Source organism: Podarcis erhardii (assembly GCF_964252035.2).
Source record: "Podarcis erhardii genome assembly, chromosome: 11".
Classification (NCBI taxonomy): domain Eukaryota; kingdom Metazoa; phylum Chordata; class Lepidosauria; order Squamata; family Lacertidae; genus Podarcis; species Podarcis erhardii.
In genome coordinates, this window is record NC_138501.1 from 19,598,337 (window position 1) to 19,624,644 (window position 26,308).

A 26,308-nucleotide genomic window follows, 5' to 3' on the forward strand; every position below is an offset into this window, starting at 1 on the left:
ACTTAGGATTGCAGGTTTAGTTGCCACCAGGGTGGACTTGATTTAAATCACTAGTCAGTAAGACTTGATTTAAATCATTTTTTTGACAGAAAGACTCATTCTTGCTGGTATATTCTTAATATTTACAACCAGATGAAGATTTCATTTTTGGAATAATAAATTTTCAGAGTAGTTTTTATAGTTATATCAAAAATTACTGATTTGGTTATATTGTTAGAAATACATAGACCAATAATTATGAAATTATTGTGAGGTTTAGTAAGTTAACTATATTTGGACAACTTTTCTTCTGTACTTTATTGGAAGGCAAAAAACAATAATTTCCTTAAGAACAATTTAAACAATTAATTTAGCTAAAACAATAACATTATAGCATATGTATCCATGTTTGTTAACTGATGTGGTTAAACTTTTTTAAAAAAAACAAAAACAAAAACCTTAGACTGAGTTTTAGCACACATGAAAAACTTAAAACAAATCCTTATTTCTTGATGAATAGCCTTTGGACTATAATGGAACTTAAATAGAAAACTATCTTTAGAAAGATTTTTCCTCCAAAAGCATTTTATTTTTAAAATCCACTTTAAATAAAAAAACTGATTGAAATTTTAAAAAATCCCTTTTAAAAAAATAAATCATTGATTTTTATCCACCCTGGTTGCCAGCACTTGACATGATAGTTTTATTAGATTTGTAATATGAGAGTGAATAATGAATTGATCAAGGCCAGAATCTTAAGCATTAGGCCATGAATGGGGAACCTGTGACCCTTCCAATGTTGCGGGACTACATATCCCATCATCCCTTATCATTGGCCATGCTCGCTGAGATGGATGGATGTCGGACTCCAACAGTGTCTGGAGGGGCACAGGTTCCCCTCCTCTACTTTAGGAGATCATTTAAACCATTGTTTTCCAAACTTGGGTCTCCATCTGTTTTTGAACTACAATTCCCACCATTCCTAGCTATTAGGACCAGTAGTCAGGGATGATGGGAATTGTAGTCCAAAACAGCTAAACACCCAAGTCTGGGAAACACTGATTTAAACCTAGAATGAAAGAAACAGGCCTATGTCTTAGGCAAAGATCCCAAGACGACCTGACTGGTAGCCAGATTCTGCGCCCAGATTTGTAGGTACAGATCATCCTCTAGAATAAAGTAGCTTACTAGGGAAAAGCTGAAGTCGCCCTTTGGGGCGCCTCAGGGTCAATTTTTATGGTAGCCCGAATCTCAGTTGTACGGGTGTATGTATATATCTCAATTTTAACTCATGAGCTATTGCTGCAATCTGCTCTAATTGTATACAGTGGTGCCTCGCAAGACGAAATGAATTCGTTCCGCAAGTTTTTTCTTCTTGCGAGTTTTTCGTCTTGCGAAGCACGGTTTCCCATAGGAATGCATTGAAAATCAATCAATGCGTTCCTATGGAGACCGTCCGGGGACAGAGGGGAAGCGCCGCACGCCTTCCCCTCTGTCCCTGGACCTCTTTTGAATCAAGGGGCGGCAGGGAAAAGATCGCTTCTCCCCGTTGCCTGCCCCGCAATCTCCGGGGACAGAGGGGAAGGTGCGTGCCTTCCCCTCTGTCCCCGGACCTGTTTAAAGCAAGGGGGCGGGGAGAAGATTGCTTCTCCCCGTTGCCTGCCCCGCAGGGGACAGAGGGGAAGAGGGGACAGAGGGGAAGGCGCGCTGCGCTTCCCCGCTATCCCCGGAGCTTGCGGGGCAAGCTTCGTTTTGCGAAGCAAGCCCATAGGGAGATACGTCTTGCGAAGCGGCTAAGAAAACGAAAAACTCCTTCGTCTAACGAGTTTTTCGTCTTCCGAGGCGTTCGTCTTGCGGGGCACCACTGTATTTTATCTTTAGGAACGCTGCCATCATTGTGTTATGCAAGCTGGGCTTTGACCGTAATAAATTATCTATCTAACACACCTATGCCTTGTTTTTATCTTGTTCTAAATAATTGCCTGCTAAAAGTATGGTCTTTGTTTTGTAGCTCAATTTCAAACTAACTTCATAAATAATTTTACAAACTATACACTTCATTTGCCAATTGTTTAAAAGTATTGGTGATAATTTTGTATCAAGAATGTGAGCAAAAGTTAATTTGAAATAAAATTATGCTTTTGTGCAAGTCTTTGTTTAATGTTTATCCTGAGGGATGTAATTGCGGTGATAGCTCTTTACAGCTTGAACTGTGTCTAGCTATTGCCCTTTTTCTGAGGTGTGTGCCTAATCCTGGCTACTTAAATTGAAAAATTCCAGAGAAACTGTGACTTAGTTCTCTAGAATTATGTTTCATCATGTATGAGATTGACACTGACTTTGCTGCTGTTCGTTGGTGAACTACACAGCTCTTTTCACCAGAGGGTTAACTGGCAAGATAGCATTAGGGTGCCACCTACTGAAAAAAAGAAGACAAAACAGTCCTGAAAATCTTTGCACAGGTTGGAGGTCTGGGAGAGTCGTGATTGTGGAAATGAGGTCGTTTTTGAGCTTTAAGAATAGGGCAGGTATAGAACGCAGGCCATTGAAAGTATCCTATGTGTTGATATTCCATGACAGTCTGAAACTGTTCTGCTTGTAGAGAGTTAGCATATTGCTAATGTTTGTCCAATAGAATTGAGCCAAATGCTAAAAGTACCTAATTTTGACTAGATTGGAAATGTGATTTGCCAGAGTATATACTGATCCCTCAATGCAAAAAAGTGAAGTTACAGGGAACCAGGCAGAGCGCCTTCTCGGTAGTGGCACCCTCCCTGTGGAATGTTCTCCCATCAGATGTTTAAGGAAATAAAGAACTATTTCACTTTTAGAAGGCAGCCTGTGTAGGGAAGTTTTTAATGTTTGATGTTTTATTGTATTTTAAATATTCTTTTGGGAGCCTCCCAGAGTGGCTGGGGAAACCCAGTCAGATGGGTAGCTAACAACAACAACAACAACAATGTTGTAGCTCAGAACTCTATGCCCTCTTCTGCTTTAGAGTTTGGCTGTAAAATTTCATGGGCATTTAGTTTTCATGTTGGTCTTCTGATGATATAAGATTACGGCTCTTATTACTATGCACAGCACTCTCCAGAATAAGCGTTTGTAGGTAAGTAATACCTTTTTTTAGTGGAGCCAAGGGATAAAAAGAATATTGGGGGTTCTCAAACAGAACAAACATGCAAATTGATTTTAAGGCTTGTGGTCATAACAGCAGATTGACTTTTTATGTGTATTGGCACTGAATTTGTATTTCTGTTATCTATGCTTTAAATGCCATTGCTGGTGTTGTTGCACACGATGCTGGGAGTAAATTAATGTTAGCAAGTAGATGTACTATCCTCAGATGGCTAGCTACCATCACCAACTAAGCTTTCTTCTGAGTAGACCCACTGAAATTGAAGGTCCTAAGTTAGCCATTTCAGTGGATCTGCTCTGTGCAGGACTTAACAACCCAGGTTGGGAATAAGCTTCCTTGAAGTGAGCAGTGTTTGCTTAAGAGTAAACATGCATCGAATCGGGCACTCCTGTCTGTAAATAGATTAAGACAACATGACTTTCCAAGGAACTATTTATCTTAGTTGCAGAAGAGCATTGGTCGGGAAAAGTGGCAGTCATGTAATACACAGAACAATCTAACATGAAGAACTTGGTGGTAAACATGTTAACTGTGTTTTGATTCAAGGTTTTACTCCCATTAGCATAATGTCAAGATAAATGACCTATTGTAAGAACTGTGCATCCCATTTTCTGTGTTCTCTGCAGCTGATATGTGCAGTTTTCATTAAATTGTCTTGTGTGTGAGTAATGGTGTAGGTCAGTCTTAATTAAATAGAAAGCAAATGATTTGTTGTGACTCCCCTCCGAAACAGATATGCCATACTGTAGCTTTGCTGGCAATCACTTTATTTTTGTTTTCTGAACTTCAGGGGGAAGAGCCCACTATTATGTAGCTAGAAACATAGCAGCCATGCAGAAGAGGGAGATATCAGTAGACTAAGGGGGACACTGAGGTATGCACAAACACATAAAATCTGTCGCGGGGGGACCCTAAGGGGAGAAATCTCAAAATTAGCTGCTTGGGAACTAAATGACATGGATTTTTTTTGGGGGGGGGCAATGTTGAAATAAATTTGGCTTCTTTATAATAGAATGTTTTCCCTTAAGTAGAATCTGATAAAGTTGGGACATTTATATTATTCTGATCTTTCAACGCTTGCATAATAAATTATTATGCATTTTTATTGTCTTATGCATCCTATAATTACATAAAAGGAAGCATCGTAGCATTTGTTCTCTATAAAAGCTATGAACTGGTCATTAATAATGGGTGGGTTGCAGAAAAAAAGGGGCATCTCAATTTGTAGGCTTCAGGTTTGTAAATCTGTCAAGTTTATTGCCCCGGAAAGCAACTTTTCTGTATGCAGAAGTTACCTATGGAATTGCCAGGGTTCTTGCTTTGAAAGACTTGCTTTCACCTGGTAATTCCTCCTACAGAAGCAGAAGTAAGTGGGGGAGAGGCAGCTGGCTGGAAGAGCTGCAGAGGTACTGGTATTGGTTAACACCAAGCCTAGTGATTCCCAAACTTGGATCTCCAGTTGGACTACAGTTCCCATCATCCCTAGCAGCTGGCGACAGTTCCCATCATCCCTAGCAGCTGGCGACCCAAGTTTGGGAAACACTGACCAAGCCCCTTACCCCCCCCCCTTGCAAAAGCAGCTGCTCTTGTTTCTGGGAGGTATTTTCATCAGGACTGGGCCCCACTGAGCCTGTAGACCATTAGCCTGAGTGGCTGCAGCTGTTCAGGGTTCTCTCCCCAAACCAGCTCACCTGCATTGGTATGTATGGGTTAAGGCAAGAGCTCAGCCCCTTTTATTGTTTTGTAGGCTTTGTGAGCAATGTTTATTTCCTTCTCTGGAGGTGAGAGACTGGATGTGGTCTAGATGTGGGTGCGAGGCAGGAGAGGAGTGTGGAATTTTTGTGAGTCACATCTGGCTTTTGTTTTTGTAAATGTCTCCTTGTGGATGTTCCCCCAGACATTGTCCTCTGCTGCATTTCTATGTCTTTGAGGTGGGTCAAAGATGTTACGTGTTGGGGCCAGGGTCAAGGGCAGGATGGGAGTGGGACTCGTATCCATTGGTGAGGAGGAGTCCATCAGAACCCTTGCTCTTTCTGCTTCGCCCACTGTATTTCAGAATCTGGGGATACTGGGCAGCCAACCCTCTGGCCTGGTGGTGCTGTTGCTAAATGCCTTGTCTGCCCAGAATAAAACACCACTCATCCATTGTCAGGGTTGGAGCCAGGGCTTAGGTCAGCAAAATAAAACAATTAGTCACCCAAGGCCAATGAAGTTAACTGCTTATTCAAGGAAACAAACCACAGCTCCGGCCTAGTGTTACCCTCTGCAACCTTTTCCAGGTCTTTCCCCAATGAAGCAGTTGCGAGTACTGAAGGTCCTGGCCTTTCCAATGTCCACTAGGACTCTTGTCCAGGGTCTTTCCCACACTGTGATTATTATTTCCATCGTACTGTCTCGGTGTCCCTGCCCCATGTTGACCAATGGTAGGGCCATGGAGGTTCATGCTTGCCACAGGGTCATTGCCTGTACTTTGGGGCAAAGATCTACCCTCCATTTATTTCAAAAAGTGCACAGTTTAATGTTCAAGTTCCACTGGTTTCGGTGGAACTGGAAATCTCCGAATTCTCCTGATTTGTGATTCATGGTTTTCTCTAGCGATTCAATCATGTGTTAAGCCTGTTCTTTACATAAGTACGTATCTCAAAGTCTAGCAGCACAGTGCATACTTTGCTTTTTTAGCAGTGGATTTTACTGGTGTATAGTTGAGAACTATAAGCATTATATGAGGAGAAGTCACCATTATGCATGGAGTTAATACAATTTTGGGCATTTAACTCCTGCCTTGGCTCAGTGCACTGCAGCTGTTCTCTGATTGTTCAGATATTGTTGTGATTAAGTGGGGATTTTGCGTATCATTTTTCTCATAGAAGATGCAGCTGGAAATCTTACAAAACAAGGGTATAAAATGATGATTCCTTTATATTTATCTTAAGGTAAAACATAAAACAATTACTGGTTTCTGGAAAATAGTTTTCTTATGTTTGCATCCTAATTTCCCTTATCAGGTGCTTTAAGGAGCATGTATGCTCACCTAAGGTTCACAGGTCAAAACAATAAGGTCACAGTGAAATTTGCTTAATAATGATTTCACTGTGATCTTGTTGTTTTGACAAATCATAGCAAGGTTAGCTTAAAATAAAATACCAGCCTAAAAGCAGAGTTGCCTTCTTAAATACCAAAAAGAAGAAAGAAACCGAAATAAAAGCTGTTCATCAGGCACTGATTACAAAATAACAGAAGTGCCAAATTACCTGTAGAGGAAATGCAGATCTGATAATGGAGGGCATCATTGAAAAAGTCTTGTTTCCTGTCATAATTCAGCTTCCTTTGGAAGTCAGAGTGACCCAGAACAGAGCATTAGAGACCATTCTTAACACCCAGGTGGTTTCATGCAAGGAAAACTGGTCCTTAATGTACCAGTTAGGGTCAATATCTGCACTTTGAATTGTGCTTAGGAACAGATGGGAAGGCAGCACAACACTTTGTGAACTGAAGAGATGTGTTCCATTTGTCTGATTCCAATTAATCAACTTACTGATGTGCTCTGCACTAATTGCATTTCTTCAGCAAGCAATACCATGTACTCTGAATGAGATGCTATCGGTGCAGGAATAACTGCAGCTATACCAGGGGTCAGCAAACTTCTTCAGCGGGGGGCCGGTCCACTGTCCCTCAGACCTTGGGGGGGGCTGGACTATATTTTTTTGGGGGGGAAGAATGAATTCCTATGCCCCACAAATAACCCAGAGATGCATTTTAAATAAAAGCACACATTCTACTCATGTAAAAACATGCTGATTCCCAGACTGTCCACGGGCCAGATTTAGAAGGCGATTGATTTGGATCCAGCCCCCAGGCCTCAGTTTGCCTACCCATGGTCTAGACCAGGGGTCAGCAACCTTTTTCAGCCATGGGCTGGTCCACCGTCCCTCAGACCATGTGGTGAGCCATACTATTTTTTTGGGGGGGGGGGAATGAATGAATTCCTGTGCCCCACAAATAACCCAGAGAAGCATTTTAAATAAAAGCACACATTCTACTCATGTAAAAGCACCAGGCAGGCCCCACAAATAAGCCAGAGATGCATTTTAAATAAAAGGACACATTTTACTCATGTAAAAACACACTGATTCCCAGACCGTCCGCGGGCTGCATTGAGAAGGCGATTGGGTCGCATCCAGCCCCCGGGCCTTAGGTTGCCTACGCCTGGTCTAGACTGTCTTTATCAAGAGAGGCTGTAACTGGTGCATTAGCCTAAGCTTTTGAAAGGTGCTTTGTGCCAGTGCGATTGAGACTGCTTGGATAAGGCTAAGAGCACCCCTAAACTACCAACCTGATATTTCAGGGGAAGTTGAGCACGGTAGGAGGTAGGTTTTATCCCTCCATATGCCTTTGCAATACCCGTGGGCATCAACAACTGAAACTCATTCAGCCACCTAAATAAGACGGTGCTTTCAACAAGATTGGCAAAAAAATAGTGTCCAAATCAAAGTAGCTATAAATACAGGATATATTATCCTTAAAATATTTTACAAACAGGACCCTACAGGCCTCCGAGGGCTCATGTCATTCTGAAGTTAACACATTTTTTCCTTTGAAGCAAGCTTTTCAGTGGGATTGGGAAATAGCAATTTGCCCAAGGCTATGGAATGAACTTAATGAGTATTAAAGATTGAACAGCTAAATAAGATTATTCTGTGAGCCCCCAGGATAGATAAAATGGTTACTAAATATTTAGTAAATATTTTAACGTGCACATAGTTACCAAAACGCAGTTATTTCCCAAGTGTACTTGTAGTTATACACAGTGCTGTTTTTCTAGAAAAATAGGTGCTGGAACCCCATGAATGCGTCCCTTGTTCTCTTATAATGCCAGTGGCGCCCACCTGAAAGGTGCTGGAACAGAGTTCCAGTGAGTTCCAGCTGAAAAACAACAACCCTGTTTATGCGTAAGGCAGGTTATGTCACAACTCTTTTGTGTAGAGGGCTGGCTCTGGTAATCCATGTGCTCCTACCTTCGCTGTGAGATGCTGCCATTTTTACAGTAGGACATTCTTGACTTTATGGAACATAGAACGATATTCAACCTTCTTGTTTTTGTGAAGCTGAAGCTAGTAATTTTCGATAGGGTGCTTCGAAAGGAGGACATCATAATCAACCACAAAAGAGTCGCAGGATATTTACAAATAAAGAACTAGTAAAGAAATAACAATCTTTGTGCTATGGCCTGTTCGTAGTTCACAAAATGTTATGAATTTATCCCAAGAAGAATGATTGGGCTTGGCATGAAATAGGATTTGGTTTTGTGTGCTTGGAACTACCCTTTGTGGTTTTCTGCTATTGATTTCTCTCTTCCTCTTTCTTTGTATGTTCTTCATTTCTGTAGCTGCACCATTAGTTTAAATAAATGAATTAGCTTTTCCCCTGCTCTTGTTCATCTTGACATCATACAAATCTATAACTGATCTGTTTTATCCAGTTAACCTATTTGGTTTAATTTATATATTATTTTTAAAAAATGGTTTAACCAATTGAAAATATGAACCTGATTAGTCAGGGCACCAGGTATTTTAATTTTTTGTCTCAATTCAAAAACTAAAATACTGACAGCTGAGAACATCTTAAAGGCACTCTTGTCTCACAAAGGTGTTAAAGTACTTGAAAAATCATTTATATCTAGTGTGTAGCTATGCAGAATGACCTAACAGGCATCAGAAGTCCAAGTTGCTATTTCCTACACTCAGTATAATGTTAGAATGTGATAAACACACTCATCTCCTTGTGATCAATTGTCCATTACAACTGAAGATCACCTGCTATTGATTTCAGTTAAAAAGAAAAACCATAAGGGGAAAATGTGTTTGATGCCAGAGGATCGAAGTAGTGGAGAAAACAGATGTTTATAAATAGTGTTTCCTCAAGCTGATGTATGTATTTTTATTGCAGGAAAAGGCATTTTATATAGACTTGTGCCTAGATTGTTTTGAAAATAACTTTATCCTGCACTATGTCCAGCATCTTAAAATAGTCTCTGTTTTTTTAAATGAGTCTTAGGAAGACTGAAAATAGACTTCATTGATACGGTGTGAACCAAAATGTTCATTTAATTTTTTTTTTTTAAAAGGTGCACAATTGCTACTAATCGTTCGGCACTTCACTGTTTGGTTTCCTTTCACACTTAATCATTTTGAGCAAATTTTATCAATTTGACTGAAAATGTGATGCAGACATAACTGTGTAAACAAACATAAAACTGTTCAGCTAGATCAGTCAAACACACTCCTATAAATATCCCAGCAAAATTTATCATCATGGGTATGCTTAAGGTTACTAAGAGATGGTATGGCTACGTTAGGTTTTTAAGATATTCAAGTTCGTATTTTAACCTACCCTGTAAAATGGAAGGTAAAGCTATACAGTATTTTGTTTTTTGAAGCTCCACCCCTCAAGGGTTATAAGCTCATTTTTTCTTAGTGGTTTATTGTAAAGGAAGTTTCTTAACTTGCATGTAAAGGAGGTTTATCATACCGTATTTTTCGCCCTATAGGACGCACTTTTTCCCCTCCAAAAATGAAGGGGAAATGTGTGTGCGTCCTATGGGGCGAATGCAGGCTTTCGCTGAAGCCTGGAGAGCCCCACCGCCAGCCCCACAAACTCGGGGGACAGCGGGAGGCACAGCGCGCCTTTCCCGCTGTCCCCCGACTTGGTTAGAAGGCTGGCGGAGGGCTTCCCCCTCCTCCAGCCCCGCAAGCTCCCAGAGCGATGCCAAAGCTGGGGGCTGGGGGAGGGGGAAGCTCGGGCTTGGGGGGGGGGAAATATTTTTTTTCCCTTTATTTCCCCCCCCCAAAAAAATCTAGGTGCATCCTATGGGCCGGTGAGTCCTATAGGGCGAAAAATACGGTAACTTGCATGTTGTGTTAAATACATACTTAGGTGTTATGTGATTTTTTTTTAATAAAAGAAAATAAAATCACATTTCTGGGTAGAGTTAGGACTGGAAACTCATGCTTTCACAGCTTTGTCTCCCCATCTCAATCCAGCTGTTACTTGTGTCGCGAAGGAAGCTGCTGTAAGGGAGGCTGACATTTAGGGTAGATGGAAGTTGTGGCGTTGGAGTGAAGGGCGCTGGCAGATAACCAGGAAATAAAATTAAGATAATAGAATTGTAGAGTTGGAAGGGACCTTGATTATCATCTTCTAGCTCAACCTCCTGCAATGCAGGAATATGCAGCTGCCCCATATGGGGATTGATCCTGCAATCTTGGCGTTATCAGCACTATGCTCTCTAACCAACCAAGCTATCCACTGGGGAACACCATGAAAAAGTTAAAAATGAGGATGGGCAATATTCTCTTGGGGGAGTGGAGAAACTGGAGTTGCCAATTCTTTGGTTTTCCTTTCAACAATTAGAAAAGGGTTACTTTACCCTACATGGGATTATTAAGAATTCCCTTCTTCCCTATGGAACATACTGGGAGGTATTTTACTAGTTTGATATGAATTGCGACCAACACTTCAATATACTGTCGTAATTTCTGTGGTTAGCTTTAGCATTTCTGGGGTGTTTCATACTTTTCTGAGCTGATTATGCTGTTACAGTATAGTAGTGATGGTGGCGATTGTTTCTGCTTGGGAGCTCAGAATGTTGAATGTGTACTCAGTAAAGCTTTATTAATATGTGCACATAATTGTTCAATAAAACAGTTTCTCTGCTGCTACTTCAAGAGCTTGTGGCCTACTTATCCTTACATTTTAATCTAATAAGCTCACTGTCTCAGCAGAACATTTTTATCCGGTCTGTTTTCAACAGAATATGTTCTGTTCTATTAGCTGTAGAAGTATTAAGGTAACAGGGTAGTTGTTTTGAGGGCCGGTAATCAAATCTCTGAATATGAGGAAGTGTTGAATGGTGACAAGAGGTATCCTTGTTAAATATATTATTCTTATTCTTATTTATTATTTTAAATTTGTATACCGACCTATACCCGTTGATTTCAGGGAGATTCTCAACATAAAATCACAATATGAAAAACATAAAATACATAATAAAGACAAAGACAACTCGATAATCTCCCCTTTCACAACACATTTGAAAAGGGCAGCAGATGACATTCAGTCCATGGCCTGGTTTTCCCCTGGTGCCTAAAGGTATATAATGAAGGTGCCAGCTGACCCTCCCTGGGGAGAAATGAAAAGGCCTGTTCTTGTGTTGTCACCCTCCAGACCCCTCATGGAGGAGGCACATGAAGAAGGGCCTCATAAGATGATCTCAGGGTCCTCGTAGAGTCACATGGAGAGAGGTGATCCTTCAGGTATATACTTCTACTGCGGTTTGAGATCACTTATCTGGAAGTACATTCAGTCAAAATTTGTGGAATTTGGATGTAATTTATTTGGGGTGTGATTTGCTTCCCTGTTGACCCTCTGCTGGACCTGAGTTAACAAAGGGGGATGCTGGTATAGAAGTTTGTTTCCATGCACACCACCAGCATGGAATGAACTGGGTCATTATAAGGCTCCTCAAGTCCATCTGGGGTCTGTAGTCAGACCACACAAAGGAGAGAAGGCTGAAGTGAGCAGACAGGCAAAAAAACAAAACAAAAACCCTGCTCTGGTGATTGGTGCAGGTCGTTAAAAACATGCAAGGGGGTCTGTTCTGAAGTGTAACGGTATCTGTTGCACAAAGGCTGAAGAAGAATAGAAGATTCATATGGTGTAGCGTTGGTCTTCTTAGAAGAGTAATTGGTGCTGGAATGCCTTTGTGACCAAAGGGTGGAATTATTATTAATAGACTATCAGTCATGAGCACGGGGCATTACAAATTAGCAGCAAGAAGACAGGCCCCTGGGAAAAAAAGAGCAAAGGAAACTTAAAATATCATATTCAGCCCATGGGTTTATGGTGGAAGTGAAATTAAGCAGGGAAAAACCATGTATTCAGATTACTTATATATATTTAATTTCAGTAGGGGCCGAGGACCAGGGCATTGTCTCAAGAACTCCATGGAAAATGCGAGGTTTGGGAAGAGATTGGAAGGAAGGAAGGTGTTATCATGAAGGTTGCCTCAAGATCTCAACTTCTGTGATCACCAAAGTGGAGAAGATGTGGAATTGGACTGTTCACTTCCTTCTAATAAACTAGCCTTCCCCTCCCCTTTTTCCTAGGTACCCTCTCGGGAGCTAGAGAAAGTTGGGAATATGATTCTGGAGCTAGAGACCTTCAGAGCCCTGACTTGCACAGTCGTTCAACTTTGCAGAAGTTATTGGACTATGGAGGCAATGCCATGAATCAACAAGTTGCAATGCAGAGACTTCTTACACAAGCTTCCAATTTTAGTAATTCAGTTGGAGGAAGTTACCTGGAACTTGCCAATACTGTGAGTACACTTTTAGTTCACTGAAAAGTCTTGATTTTTTTTGTTTTTCCCTCCCCCCCCCCCCAAACTCAGATAGTAATTAATACTTTAAATCATAGTCCATAGGAAAACACCAGGTGGCTGTTTTCATCTGAGAGAACATCATAAATTTTTTATTTTTGTAAATAATCAGTCCCCAGCACTTGCTTTGTTGTGGAGGATTGGTATTCAAAAACATCTTGTTTCCATAACTTATTTGGTTGTGCTTCTATGATTTATTCAAATTTGACTACTAAAAAAACTAGCAAGTAAAATCCGTTTAGAAATTTAAATTAGCCCGTGTGCAAGTTAAGTCTTTATGCCAGAATAGTACAGAAGGAAAAATCGGTCTATTATTTATTGGTGTTTATTGGTGTTTTTTGGGGTGTTTTTTTTCTTGAAACTGCATTCTGAAAATTCCTTGGGGTGCAAACCTGATACACTCTCACTACAGAGAAGACTCTCATACATTCTCAATTCTGTTTAAGGAAATCCTAAGAGGAGTTGTTGTCGTTACCAGCTGAGCAGGTCGAGCTGGAATCTTGCTCCTCAGTTTGTACAGACTTTAAAAATGAAAGAATGAATGTGCGTTGCTTGCCAGGCAATGGGTTGGAAAGTAACGGTATATGGAAAAGAGTGAGTTAAGCAATACTAGGAACTCATTGCCAAAAGGGTAGCTGCTGCTTTTTTGTTGAGGGTTTGTTGCGAAGCCGAACTTTCACAGCTGGTTTTAGATGACCAGGGCTTGGCGAGGGAGTTGGTGTGCTACATCCTTCCATGGGCTGAGAGGAAGCCAACCCTACATGACCATTGTGCTCCCTACCGGCTGTTTAGCTGCTATGGACTTGGGGAAGGTGTCATATCCCTTGGTGCGGTGTGCCTTGTTGTGGAAATTTGGAAATAGTGTGCTTTAGACTACAGGTTTTTGGGATAGATTAATATAGTAGTACCTAGGGAGATGATTTCATGTACACCAGGGATGGCTAATCTGTCGTCCTTAAGACATTGCTGAGCTACACCACCCAACATTCCTGACCACTTGATATGCTAGCTGAAGCTGGGAATCCTACAACTTGTGAGCCACTCCTGATTTACACCAACTCCTCTCCACCTCCTCTGTGCTAGTCTGATATATACAGTGGTGCCCCGCAAGACGAACGCCTCGCAAGACGGAAAACCCACTAGACGAAAGGGCTTTCCGTTTTGGAGGCGCTTCGCAAAACGAATTTCCCTATGGGCTTGCTTTGCAAGACGAAATGTCTTGCGAATTCCTGCGGGTTTTTCCCCCTTCCCCCCCCTTTTCCTAAGCCCTAAGCCGCTTATCAGCTGATCCGCTAGAAGCCGCTAAAGCGCTAATCCGCTAAGCTGTCAATGGGCTTGCTTCGCAAGACAAAAAAACCGCTATACGAAGAGCCTCACGGAACGGATTAATTTCGTCTTGCGAGGCACCACTGTATTATGATCCCTCTAACATTTGGATTTGTGTTTGGTTTATTTACACCACACGTTTTTTCACAATTTTGTAGGATGCACCCATCTTTTCCCTGTCTTCCTCAAGTCCCAGTACCTTAAACATTCTCATTTGCTTGGTTGCTGTTGATTCATGCATGTTCAATCATTTGTTAGTTACATTACTTGGGAGCCACCCAGAGTGGCTGGGGCAACCCAGTCACATGGGTGGCATACTGGTGACGATTATATTTTACTGTTTTGTTTGTTTGTTTTTTACTTAAGAAGCTTTTAGTACAGGAGTGTACATTCGTCATGACCAGGCTTAGCTAGATTGTGCCCACTGGTAACTTCCTCAAAAGGAATTTGCAGTGTGAGAGAGCAGGAGGATCTGTAAGAGTTTTTATGTGTGCTGGTCACAGGGCAAGTATATGAGGGAAGGAGAAGGGGTGCCTGAATGTGTATGAATTCAGGATTGTGTGCATGTAGGGAAGAGGGTGCATGCAAGAGTCAGGATGTGCACACAGACAACAAAAGAGATGAGGAGAACACAAAAGTCCTGCATGAGTAAATATCTGCAAAGAAAGAGTGTCTAATTCCATATGTATTTAATGTTCAGAACGTGTGGCTGAGCAAGAGAGTTTGTGCAGATGTAAGAGAGAGAGAACGCACATGAAATTATGCACCTGAAGGTGAAAGAGAAAAGAAAGGTATGTGCATATGTGAGTGAGAAGGTGCCTGAGGGTGTGTTTGTGAGTGCATGCACACACGCTTGTAGCTGAGTGTGTGACGGCAAGAGAGTGTTGGCATACATCTGCTGGATGAAGAGAGGCCAGGTGAACAAGAACATGTATATGTACACATAACAGGTGGGCGAAGCCGCAAAAAGTCCCACAAGAAAGTGTGCTGCATTCAATTGTATGAATGAGAAACAAGAGTGCCTGTGTGCAAATTTGTTTAGACTTTTGATGGACTGTATCGCTATTGCTGGTGTTTATTTTAGTTGGCTGCTTGTAAGTATCTGCCTTGTTCATGGTACTTGTAGGATGTATCTCAATTTGTTTTAAAGAGTAAGAGCCCATGGAATTGCATATGCAGCGAAGAGTGGATAAGAAATGTTTCAAATAAATAAATGTGCTTGCCATTGAGACATTTTTCTGTATGACTTCTTACGGACGCTAAAGTGTGTTCTTTACATGCATGAAAAGGCAGATGCTCACTCATGTGAATTTTTGTAAGGGAGGAGGGGTGTGTGTGTGTGTACACACACACACACACACACACACACACGTGTGAGAGAGAGATGTGCATGTGTGAGAGGAAGCATATGTGGACCTGCCTTTGAAATGAAGTTTCCCTTTATGTAAACAAACAAAACTAGATGCTGCTAGGAGTTAGAGAGGCAAAAGGTCTGAAGTGGGGAGCCTTTTCAACTTGTGCAGTTCGGACCTTGACTATGCCATTCTTTCCCAGAACCACGTATCCACTGGCCACACGACATCTTCTAATACAGAATTAGCTCGGAGAGCGGGGCACATGTATCTCTCTCTTTCCTTCCAGTTTGATTTCTGCATCAGCAGGCAGAATTCACACCTCATTGGCCCCCAAGACTTTAGTTTCCAGTCCTCCTTCACATGCTAGCATAGCTACCGAGGTTCAGTGATCTGATCAGCTCTCCTTAAATTTTATAATCCAAGCCACAAGTGTCTTATTTAATGGGAGCTGTAGCCAAACAACATTTGGAGAGTCACATTTTTGTTTGTTTTTCAGTGTTTACACATTTCTTCTCTTTTGAAACTAAAGGTTCTTGATGTAAAACAAGCTTTAAAATACAGCAACTAAATAATAATGAAATATGATGCCACGATGTAGTATGGAACTCAGAATTAAAAGAGGGCTAAAATGGATTAACAGGATAAAAACAGAATTAAAACTCCAGAAACGAGGTTCTCACATAATGATAAAAAAAACTTAGTAGGCATGCACCAGCACCAGTGGGGTTGGGGGTAGGGGTCACCCAGAGATGGTGTCTGGGGGAATGTGACACTAAAGCTGTGAAGGACCTTAAAGATCTAAATGAGCAAAATTAGGCTTGGGAACCGCCTACAAGAACCATATTTTCTCTTCCTACGCTATCATTTGGGAATATGTTTTTGCAGATGGTAGTTTACCCCGGAGCAAAGCTAGCTTTTCCAGGAGTGCCCTTCCCATCTTTATTCTCTCAGACTGCTGCCATCCCAACACTATTGGGAAATGGAAATTCATATTGCCTGCAAATTCCTAATACAGTGGTATCTCGGGTTACATATGCTTCAGGTTACAGACTCCGCTAACCCAGAAATAGTACCTCGGGTTAAGAACTTTGCTTCAGGATGAGAACAGAAATCGGGCTCTGGCGGTGCAACAGCAGCAGGAGGCCCCATTAGCTAACGTGGTGCTTCAGGTTAAGAACGGACCTCCGGAACGAATTAAATACTTAACCCAAGGTACCACTGTATTCGGACGCGGGTGGCGCTGTGGGTAAAAGCCTCAGCGCCTAGGGCTTGCCGATCGAAAGGTCGGCGGTTCGAATCCCCGTGGCGGGGTGCGCTCCCGCTGCTCGGTCCCAGCGCCTGCCAACCTAGCAGTTCGAAAGCACCCCCGTGTGCAAGTAGATAAATAGGGACCGCTTACTGGCGGGAAGGTAAACGGCGTTCCGTGTGCTGCGCTGGCTCGCCAGATGCAGCTTTGTCACACTGGCCACGTGACCCGGAAGTGTCTCTGGACAGCGCTGGCCCCCGGCCTCTTGAGTGAGATGGGCGCACCAACTCCAGAGTCTGTCAAGACTGGCCCGTACGGGCAGGGGTACCTTTACCTTTACCTTTTACCACTGTATTCAGTGGTGCCAAGGTGGGCCTCTTTTCCAGTTAACTGTGTTTTCTCTTTGTCACATTGAAACTCGAATGTCTACTATTTATAACCAGTCTAACTTGGATTGTGATTGATTACTTCAGCTTATACAAGTAGCTTTTATCCGCACTAAAAACAGAAATCAAGACTTATCACTGGGGGTTAAATTTATTTCAAGCTGCAATGCAAATTGATTTTGGATGGCTGCCCAAAAGAACATTAATGGTCTCCTCACACTGAAATAATGGGTTACCATTTGTCTATTTAAGGCATACGCAGTGCCCTGAACTTGAAAACCAAACACTGTAGATGTGGATCAGATATTGCTTATATGTAACTAGCAACAAGAAAAACCTTACCAGGCCCCACAGTGTTTTACTAGCCTGCCTGCCTTCACATAGTGTGTTCCTGTATGCGATAAGATAGCTTTGTGTGTGCGTTTGTGTGTGAGTGAAATCTGGCAAGCTTGAATCAGTGAGACCTGAGTTTGAATCTCTGATTAGTCATAAATGCTGACTTTGTACCAGTCACATCTCATACCATTGCCTACTTTTCAAGATTTTTGCAAGACTACATGAAATAATTTAATGTGTGCTTCCCTGATCTCCTTGAATAGGATGGAAATCGGAGAGATCAAAAGCTTCTTGTCCAGTGTGTATTATTACACTATTGCAATATAAAGTGTTTCGTGATTGCAGTCAAAATATCTTTACAGGTCATTTAAGTCATTCTGCTCCTTTGAATTACTTTCAGACCTTCCAAGTGTCCCTATTTTCCTGATTTCGAGAAACTGTCCTGGTTTCTGATTTGATCCCAGATTGTCCCGCATTTCCTTAGGATGTTGCAGGCTATGGAGTTACATGAAGGCAATCCTGAATAGGGAAGTTTTTTTAATGTTTGATGTTTTATTACATTTTTATATGTGTTGGAAGCTGCTCAGAGTGGCTGGGGCAACCCATTAAGATATGTGTGTGGGAGTGGGTATCAAGGCAAATCTAAAAAAAATGTAGTATAAACACAGACAACTGGGAAACACTTGCCTGTGAGCACTCCAGTTGGAGAACAGCCTTTACCAAAGGTGTCATGGGCTTTGAAGACACTCAAACTCAGGACTCAAGGGAGAAACGTGCTGGAAGGAAGGCACGCCTGGCAAATCCACACCGTGATCAACTCCTACCTGGAAACAAATGTCCCCACTGTGGAAGGACGTGTGGATCCAGAATTGGCCTCCACAGTCCCTTACGGACTCATTGTTAAAACTGTGTTTATGGAAGACAATCTTACTCGGCTACGAGTGATCGCCAAAGAAGAAGAAGAAGAAGAAATAGTAAAATTATCAATATGGAATGGGACATCCCTCTTTGCATTGGAGAAATGTTGGAGGGTATGTACTTTTAATCATTCAGTGCTTTTATTTCTTGGTTTGATTATAGTTCATTTTCATTTCCCATTCTGTATAGGTAAACATTCACTCAGTGTATTTCTCTGAGTGGCTGGCAGGGGGCATTCTTAGACAGTTAAGCCTCTTCCTATGTTACCTCATTAATTCCTTCTAGTGTAAAGAATCAAGAAACATAGTTTGTACCTGCAGTAAGTCATTGAAATCACCACAAAGTAACAGTTGGTATGTTAAACGCCTAGCAAATGCAGGTATTGCTGGATTTTAATAATCTTTTAAAACATACAAATACGGAATTTTATTTCATGTCCAACATGTGGCCTAGTATTTCTCTAGCCATCAGTTATTTCACTCTCCTATTTCCAAAAGGTGTTATTTGTTTAAATTCCCAAACTAAAAACAGACACCAGCAGATGTCATTAGTTGAGGGGCAAACAGTGGATCTAAGGAACATGCGCCATTACGGATGTTCTTCAGAAAGCAGCCATAACTTAATAAGTTGTAGTACACTTGCTCTGTTGGAAGGAAATAGGAGCTAGAATATCATTAGTGCCAATATTTTGGAACATATAGTTCGACTTTATTTGCATCATTAACATTTTAAAATGTTTCAGGGCTCTTCCTATGAAGGTATTTATCTATACCTCGTGTGTGCAGGAACTTCTATACACTGAATGGAAGGAGAAGTTTTGCTTGTGCATTTTGCTTCACCCATACATAGAGCTGAGGCCTTAGCTGAGATGAGCAGCAGCTCACTTGTCAGGAAGCTTTAAGCTCTGTGTTGGCTGCTGACCACTGGACTGGGATTTCTCGTCCTGTTGCTGCTATTATGGCTGTGACTTTCTGATCTCAGTGCAACTTTATCCTGAATAAACATGCAAAGGATTATATATTTATGTAATTTAATACATTTCTTATCCTATCCTATAATACTGTTGAGCTCACAAAATAATGAAAATAGAATCCCCCTCTCACAGTTTAAAACAAAATTTAAAACCAATTTGCACAGTGTCTTTTGGCGTAGCTATTCCTGTCTACTGGAAACTGAAGGTCACCTATTACTCAAGGTGGGATTTGATAAGAAATAGGTAAGAAATGTGCGGAAGGCTGTTGCCTTTTGCTTTTGGAGAAGTGAATTATGAGCATATCTGGGTCGTTGTCTTCCCTGGTCCCATCTTACTCTTGTTCAGCTTATATATTTGTAAATAAAATGATATTATAAATCTCTAGTTACAGTCCCCTTCTTTAAAAAAAGTACCTTCAAAACTTCATATAGAGTTGTGAATATCTTGGTGATATAAATATTTCTCTTTGTGACTCATCTACATGTACAAAAAGCATTTGTTTTTGTTTTCCATACAAACATATTTCATGTATACAAAAATATACAGCCTGTTCAGTCCATCAGTCTCTTCTTGTGTATGATTTAATAGAGTGTTTCCTTTAAAATGGCATGTGACTTATTTCTGGAATCTTGCTTAATGGACTTTTTCATCACTGGCGGGTGGGGGGAGGATTGCTTGACATCTGATTTGAATTTGCTTCCCTTGAATTTCCTGTGAAAGACCAATTGGGATTCTTTTACTCTGGGAAAGAAAATAAAAATTGAACAGTCCACAGACACTGCTTTTATAAAGGAATAATTAGTAACCAGGCTGTGTGTCCTTGTGCCAGGATCTAATTTTGTCTGGGCTTTGCATTGTCCATCGTACTGGAGTTTGTATGGATCATTTACATAAAAATCGAATGCTAAGCCTGAAATGCATTTGAAGACTCAGTTCTCAATTGTTTGTGCCTCTGCATTCAAAATGCCTTTAACGGTTTAAATTTTCAAAAAGAGTGAGAGTGGCAAGCAAGCATATGTCTTGACACGTGGGTATTCCAAGCTGCCATTTATTTCGTTTTAGAAATCTGGCTACAGAAGAGGGAGAGTTGAGAAGGCATGATTCCCTGCAATTGACTTGGCTAGGATAAGCAGCCGTTTGGTTCTTCCACTCTCAAAAGGTGCCTCTTTCAATGGCCATTTCACCAGGTCAAACATTTATGTAACCGTATTAAGCATTCGTGAGGAGAAAGTGAGGAGGAATTAAAGAACCTTTTATTGAAGGTGAAAGAGGAGAGCGCAAAATATGGTCTGAAGCTCAACATCAAGAAAACGAAGATCATGGCCACTGGTCCCATCACCTCCTGGCAAATAGAAGGGGAAGAAATGGAGGCAGTGAGAGATTTTACTTTCTTGGGCTCCATGATCACTGCAGATGGTGACAGCAGCCACGAAATTAAAAGACGCCTGCTTCTTGGGAGAAAAGCAATGATAAACCTAGAAGCATCTTAAAAAGTAGAGACATCACCTTGCCAGCAAAGGTCCGTATAATAAAAGCTATGGTTTTCCAAGTAGTGATGTATGGAAGTGAAAGTTGGACCATAAAGAAGGCTGATTGCCGAAGAATTGATGCTTTTGAATTATGGTGCTGGAGGAGACTCTTGAGAGTCCCATGGACTGCAAGAAGATCAAACCTCTCCATTCTTAAGGAAATCAGACCTGAGTGCTCACTGGAAGGACAGATCGTGAAGCTGAGGCTCCAATACTTTGGCCACCTCATGAGAAGAGAAGACTCCCTGGAAAAGACCCTGTTGCTGAGAAAGATTGAGGGCACAAGGAGAAGGGGACGACAGAGGATGAGATGGTTGGATAGTGTTCTCAAAGCTACCAGCATGAGTTTGACCAAACTGCGGGAGGCAATGGAAGACAGAAGTGCCTGGCGTGCTCTGGTCCATGGGGTCATGAAGAGTCGGACACGACTAAACGACTAAACAACATTAAGCATTCGTGCCTGAATTTGCCAGCCATCCTATTCCCTCCTCCTCCCTTTTATTCTTAAGTCTGCCTATAAGATTCTGAGCCTGCAGGTAGAGGCTGTATTGCTTTTTAAAGGTTATGCAATGCCTAGAGAATGTTCAAGCACAAGAAAAAAAAAGTGTGTTGTTTTTACTCTGTTGTGGAGATGATTGCTGAAAAACGTTACTCCAGCCTTGGTGTATGTTTATAGCAATAATGTGATGTTTGGATGCTGATTACTTTGCTGTGCCATTTTTAGGAACTTAAAAACAACAACGCATTACCTTTTTCTCTGTAGTCTGAGTGCTTTCATTCTGTACCACAGTTGTCGTCGGTGTGTGTTTGTTTGTGTGTGTTTATTTTTTAAAAAGGCAAACTGAATTTAATTTTTCATTCTTTGAAAATGCAGCTGTTTAGAGACTGCCTTCCTGCTGGCCTTGACATCTTGGGCGCACACCATGTTTTAAAAAGTGGAATTAATTAGGAATTAAATACGGTATTGCACGATTGGCGTTGAGCTGAGACCAGTGTTAAATATTTTCCCCCCTCCCCAGCATCTGGAAAAAACATTGGGGCATTGAAACTCCATTTCTCACTGCTTTAAACAATAAATAACGTTTTAAACAGCTGTGTGACAATGAACAATGAATCTTTAGCATAGATGCAATCTCCCCTAATCTCCCCTAGAAAACATCCTGGTGAGTTGAACCTCAAACTGCTAAACCTGTTGGTGGGTAGCAACTTGAAGATAAAATACATGCATACACAATAGCTTGTGAGTGTGCATAGTGGGGGGGGGGCCTTATTACTTTTCTTACTGCAAATTCCTTTTGCTCTGTTGAGGGTTTGAAACGCCTTCAGCTCCCAAATTTCAGCAGTGACTTGCCTTTAGATAAGTTGCTTGCGGGGAGGGGAGCTTGCAAGCCCTACTGCCTATGCAGAAATCATAATATCACACTTGGCCGGGAGGTAAAAAAAAAAAAAAAAGGCTGTGCAAGTTTCTTCATCAGTGTAAAGTCCTGTTTGGGCATCTGGTGCCACTGGTGCATCGGATAAGCATCTGGATTTTAAACCATGTTTCATATGTCCTTATTAAGACTGCAGTACAAGCATCCTCCATGTCTGGTATCTCCTTGGTAGTTTGTGGTTGTTGTTTTTTACTTTTTTATTGCTCTACATAGTTATGTAATAGGGTGCACACTAACTGCAGCTGATATTTTTGGCAAATGCCACACTTCGTCACTGATAGATTATAGATCCATGAAATCAAACATACATTTTCTGGTTGACCTCTAGGTTCTTTCGATTTGCAGCCGCTTTGGTCCTGCTGTGGGCTGCTGCGAATGGAACTATGGTTTGCCTTAGCTTACTGTTGGAATGAGGGCTGATGGTTTGTTGTCTTTCTCACAAGCTGTTTGGTCTACAGCAGCAGGACTGGAGGATGAAAGTGGGCTGTGATCTCGTTTCTAGGAGCCCACACGTTTGCACTAAGCCATGGTTTGGCTTAGTATTATGTTGCGAACTGAGCCATTGTTATATACAGTAGTTTAAAAGTGTAGCATTGTGTTCGCTTGCCTAGGATCTGCTTGCCTTTCTTAATCTTGTATTTGCTTTTCCTACAAATGCTTTGTGAGTATGTGTGCAAAAGCTGTATTTACTTTTCTATTCTAGCAGCCTGCTAAAATCACTTGAGCATGCTGCCAGGCTTTTAGAGTAGCAAAACCTTTCATCTGAGTTGACTTCCTTGCTATTTACATATACCGTTGATTCTTTCATCTGGCTTCTTGTTTTTTTTTTCTAATCTTGGTTTTGTGTTCATTAATCGTTCTTAATCCAATCTCTGTTGTTTTTTCCCAATCTAATCGTACGTTAAAGCACTTTGTGTCACTTCAGCAATATCAAAATTGTGTTTGTTCCATTGTATGCCATTTATATTTGACCTGGCTTTGCAAGCCAGTAAACTACAAGCAGAAATGGCATAACACTCAACCTTGCTTCTTTCTGTTGGAAGCCATTCTGTGGGATATAAGATGTGAACTTCCTTGTTTGTGTAAGTATTTTATTGCAAAGACATATTCTGATGAACTGTAACAGAATAATGCTGTTCTCTCCCATTGCAAGCTCATAGTCTGTGCTCTGACTTTCTGGAATATAGCCATGAATAATGTTTTCATTTTATGTGAAAGACTATTGTTACACACACACCCCCAATCTCTGAGCGGTGTGAGATTCCAGGGAGTTCCAGGCACGCTTTACCTAGGGTCTGTGTTTCCTTTCACAAAATGAGGTACAGCAGAGACTGTGGTGTCTTTAGGATATATGGTTTAGTTACACATATATATAACCTGAGCCTACAATAGAGGCATTCCCAGCATTACATTCCAGGATGGTCTTGCTTCCTCCATAGGCACAATTTCGGATTTAGAAAGACACCAGCCATGGCTCTGACTTTCTCTCTGGCTTGCTGCATTTAACAGACGGCAACTATTTTCCTCCAGCCCACATCATCCCCAACTGCAATCCTAAACTCTCCACTCTGCTTTGTCTCTGCTAACTATCTCAGAGCTCAGGGATGAGCTCCACCCATTTGCTGTCTGGCACAGAGTCTTTGCTTTACTGATAACCCATCTCCCTATCTTGTCTGCCTGTCTCATAAACAATAACTGGGGAACCTGCGACCCTCCAGATACTGTTGGAGTTCCATCTGCACCAGATGGAATTGTAGTCTAGCATCATTTGGAAGGCCACAGGTTCCCAGAGAGTCTTGAATGGATTTGCCATCTTTGCTATCTAACTCGGTCTTCAAATACCCTGTCCAGTATAACGCCTGTCTGGTATGGTGTTAGTTTGCTTAGCTCTACAACTTTTAATATTTCTCCGGGTAGAAGTATATGCATGCTCTGTGGCCTATTTGAAATAAATATTCATATTAAATAAGCATTGATATCGGCTAAGTAAAACTTCACAACACCCATGCCATACATAGGTTTCCTCTCTCGTTGCTAGTAATGTTTATTGTTTGCCTCAAGGGTGTAAGCCAGTCGTGTTTGGAAAACTGGCAGCTATAAGTGCAGCATCCCTATCACTCATCACATAACCATTGTAGGATCTACGGCCTTGTGAAATAACATGGGTGGTTTAGAAAAAAAAAAAGGTAAAGGACCCCTGACAGTTAAGTCCAGTTACAAACATTTCTGGCGTTGTGGCGCTCATCTTGCTTTACTGGCTGAGAGAGCGGAAGTTTGTCCGCAGACAGTTTTTCCGGGTCATGTGGTCAGCGAAGCCAGAGCAGTGCACGGAAACGCCGTTTACCTTCCCGCGAGAGCAGTACCTATGAGCTTTCGAACTGCTAAGTTGGCAGGAACAGGGGCCAAACAACAGGAGCTCACCCCGTCACGGGGATTCAAACCGCCGACCTTCCAAACGGCAAGCCCAAAGCTCAGTGGTTTACACCACAGCGGCACCCGCGTCCCTCGAAACATGGGGGTAGCCTGTGCTTATTTTATAGTAGATCTGGCCAGAGCAGGGGAATCAAATAAAATCCTGTTCCAATAGCAGTTGCCCAAGAAAGGAATCTTAAGGTTTTGTCACAATAATGATAGATATGAATTCTGTCTCCAGCAGGGAGTGAGAGGTTGCAAATGAATCTGTAGGCCTTGCGTGTGGAAGCATCCGTACAATTAGCATATATTCTTGGGTGTAATTTACACCCAAGAATATATGCTATCTTGTAATTTACATGAGCCTGTGGTTTTATCTTCTGTGAATCATTACCCATACACAAAGCTGGCAGGGATGATAGGATCTGATTTTTGTTGTTGTTTGTTCCAGTGGGAAAATGCTTCTGCCTTTCAAGGTAGCCCACGTTTCCAGTTGTGTTCTATAATGTCCAAGCAAGACCAAGGCAATGCCGGATTTAGGGTGGTGCAGGCGGTTCTTCTGCACAGGTCACTGAGCCAAGGGGGTGCAGAAGGGAAGAAAGGAATGTAAATAAATATTTGGAGGGCGGCCTTTTCTTGGCCTCACTTAGAGTGCGATATTGTCATAGTCTGCCCTGACCAAGGGCAACATATATGTGTATGTACCTCCACTCTCAGCTCTCATTCAGTAAGTGTCATGTATGCCTTAGCATATACTATCATACACTTGTGCCATAACTCTTTCCCATCACCACAGATATAACTGCACTAATAACAAAATAAAAAGGGCAACTAGAAACTGCAGAGGAATACTGGTTTAATATAATGCCTCTTTCAGAGATTGCTCTCTTATATGCACTTGTAGTTCCACTTCATCAGATTTGAATTAGCAAGTAAATGCTTCGGCTAAACGAAAATTGATTATAGGAATATGGATTTAGCAAATAGGCTTAAGATACAAAACTGTCCCTGCCTCTTTGAGAAGTACTTACAATCTTATGCTACAATGTCCAGCCAAGAACATGGGCAGCTGTTTGTGGCTCTGGGAAGATAATTTGATCTTTCCAGACTCGGATAAAACTTGGATAAAGTTATTATTTGCATTGAAAGTTTTCTTGTTTGTTTGGTCCTGGGAATCAGGTAAAATAGGTTCATGCACTGTGTTTATGTGACTCTTGCTCATCCCCGTTGTTTTATTCAGGGTTTTCAGACATGATTTGCCCAGGACTCATCTGCGTGGTTTTAAGATGTCGTATTTCTATCTCTTCAACTTAACTAGATCATGAAAGAAATACAGATGAGTATGAGAAAATATTAAACTACTTTGAGGACTCGCTACTTTAGCAGATGGTTGCCAATTCTACATCAGTGGTAGATTACTACATCAAAGTGTATTTCAAAAATGTTTGATAGTAGTATATTTGTGTGCTATGCTTGAAAGGTCAACCTGTCATTCTCTGCCTTTGTGGTTGATCAGAGCTCGGAATGGCAGGTTCAGAGCGCTGTAAAAGGCGCATTTGTTCTGACAGCCTTTTTAAAATTTATATAACAGATGCTCTTAACTGAGGCTTTTAATTGAATCTCTGCTATGGTATTGAGGTTTTTCCATTATAGGGAAGTAATGCAACTTTCATCAAAGAAAACAGTGGTGCTTGACCAGCATTTGCAGATGGATTGATGTTGTAATTTGTGTTGTTAAAGAACATACATGGTACCAAGCTGAGCGTGTCTATACTGTACACATGTGGATGGAGATAAGCAAGTAGTGATTTTTGTGCACGCTTTCAGTTGCGGTTGTAAA

The 26,308-nt window shown here is 41.5% G+C and overlaps 1 protein-coding gene across 3 annotated transcripts in view; it reads left to right on the forward strand.

Annotated features, from left to right (window-relative positions):
* The window catches only part of MCC (MCC regulator of WNT signaling pathway), a 198,068-nt gene that overhangs the window by 20,850 nt on the left and 150,910 nt on the right, over positions 1-26,308 (forward strand). The window contains exons 1-2 of one of the 3 annotated variants that reach the window (XM_081880361.1): positions 11,010-11,037; positions 12,283-12,494. In XM_081880361.1, coding sequence (XP_081736487.1) covers positions 11,025-11,037; positions 12,283-12,494 — 225 coding nt within the window. In that variant the 5' untranslated portion in view covers positions 11,010-11,024. Of the gene's footprint in view, positions 1-11,009; positions 11,038-11,393; positions 11,419-12,282; positions 12,495-26,308 lie in introns of those variants that run through there. The other 2 variants (XM_081880362.1, XM_081880360.1) reach the window with 2 other exon arrangements.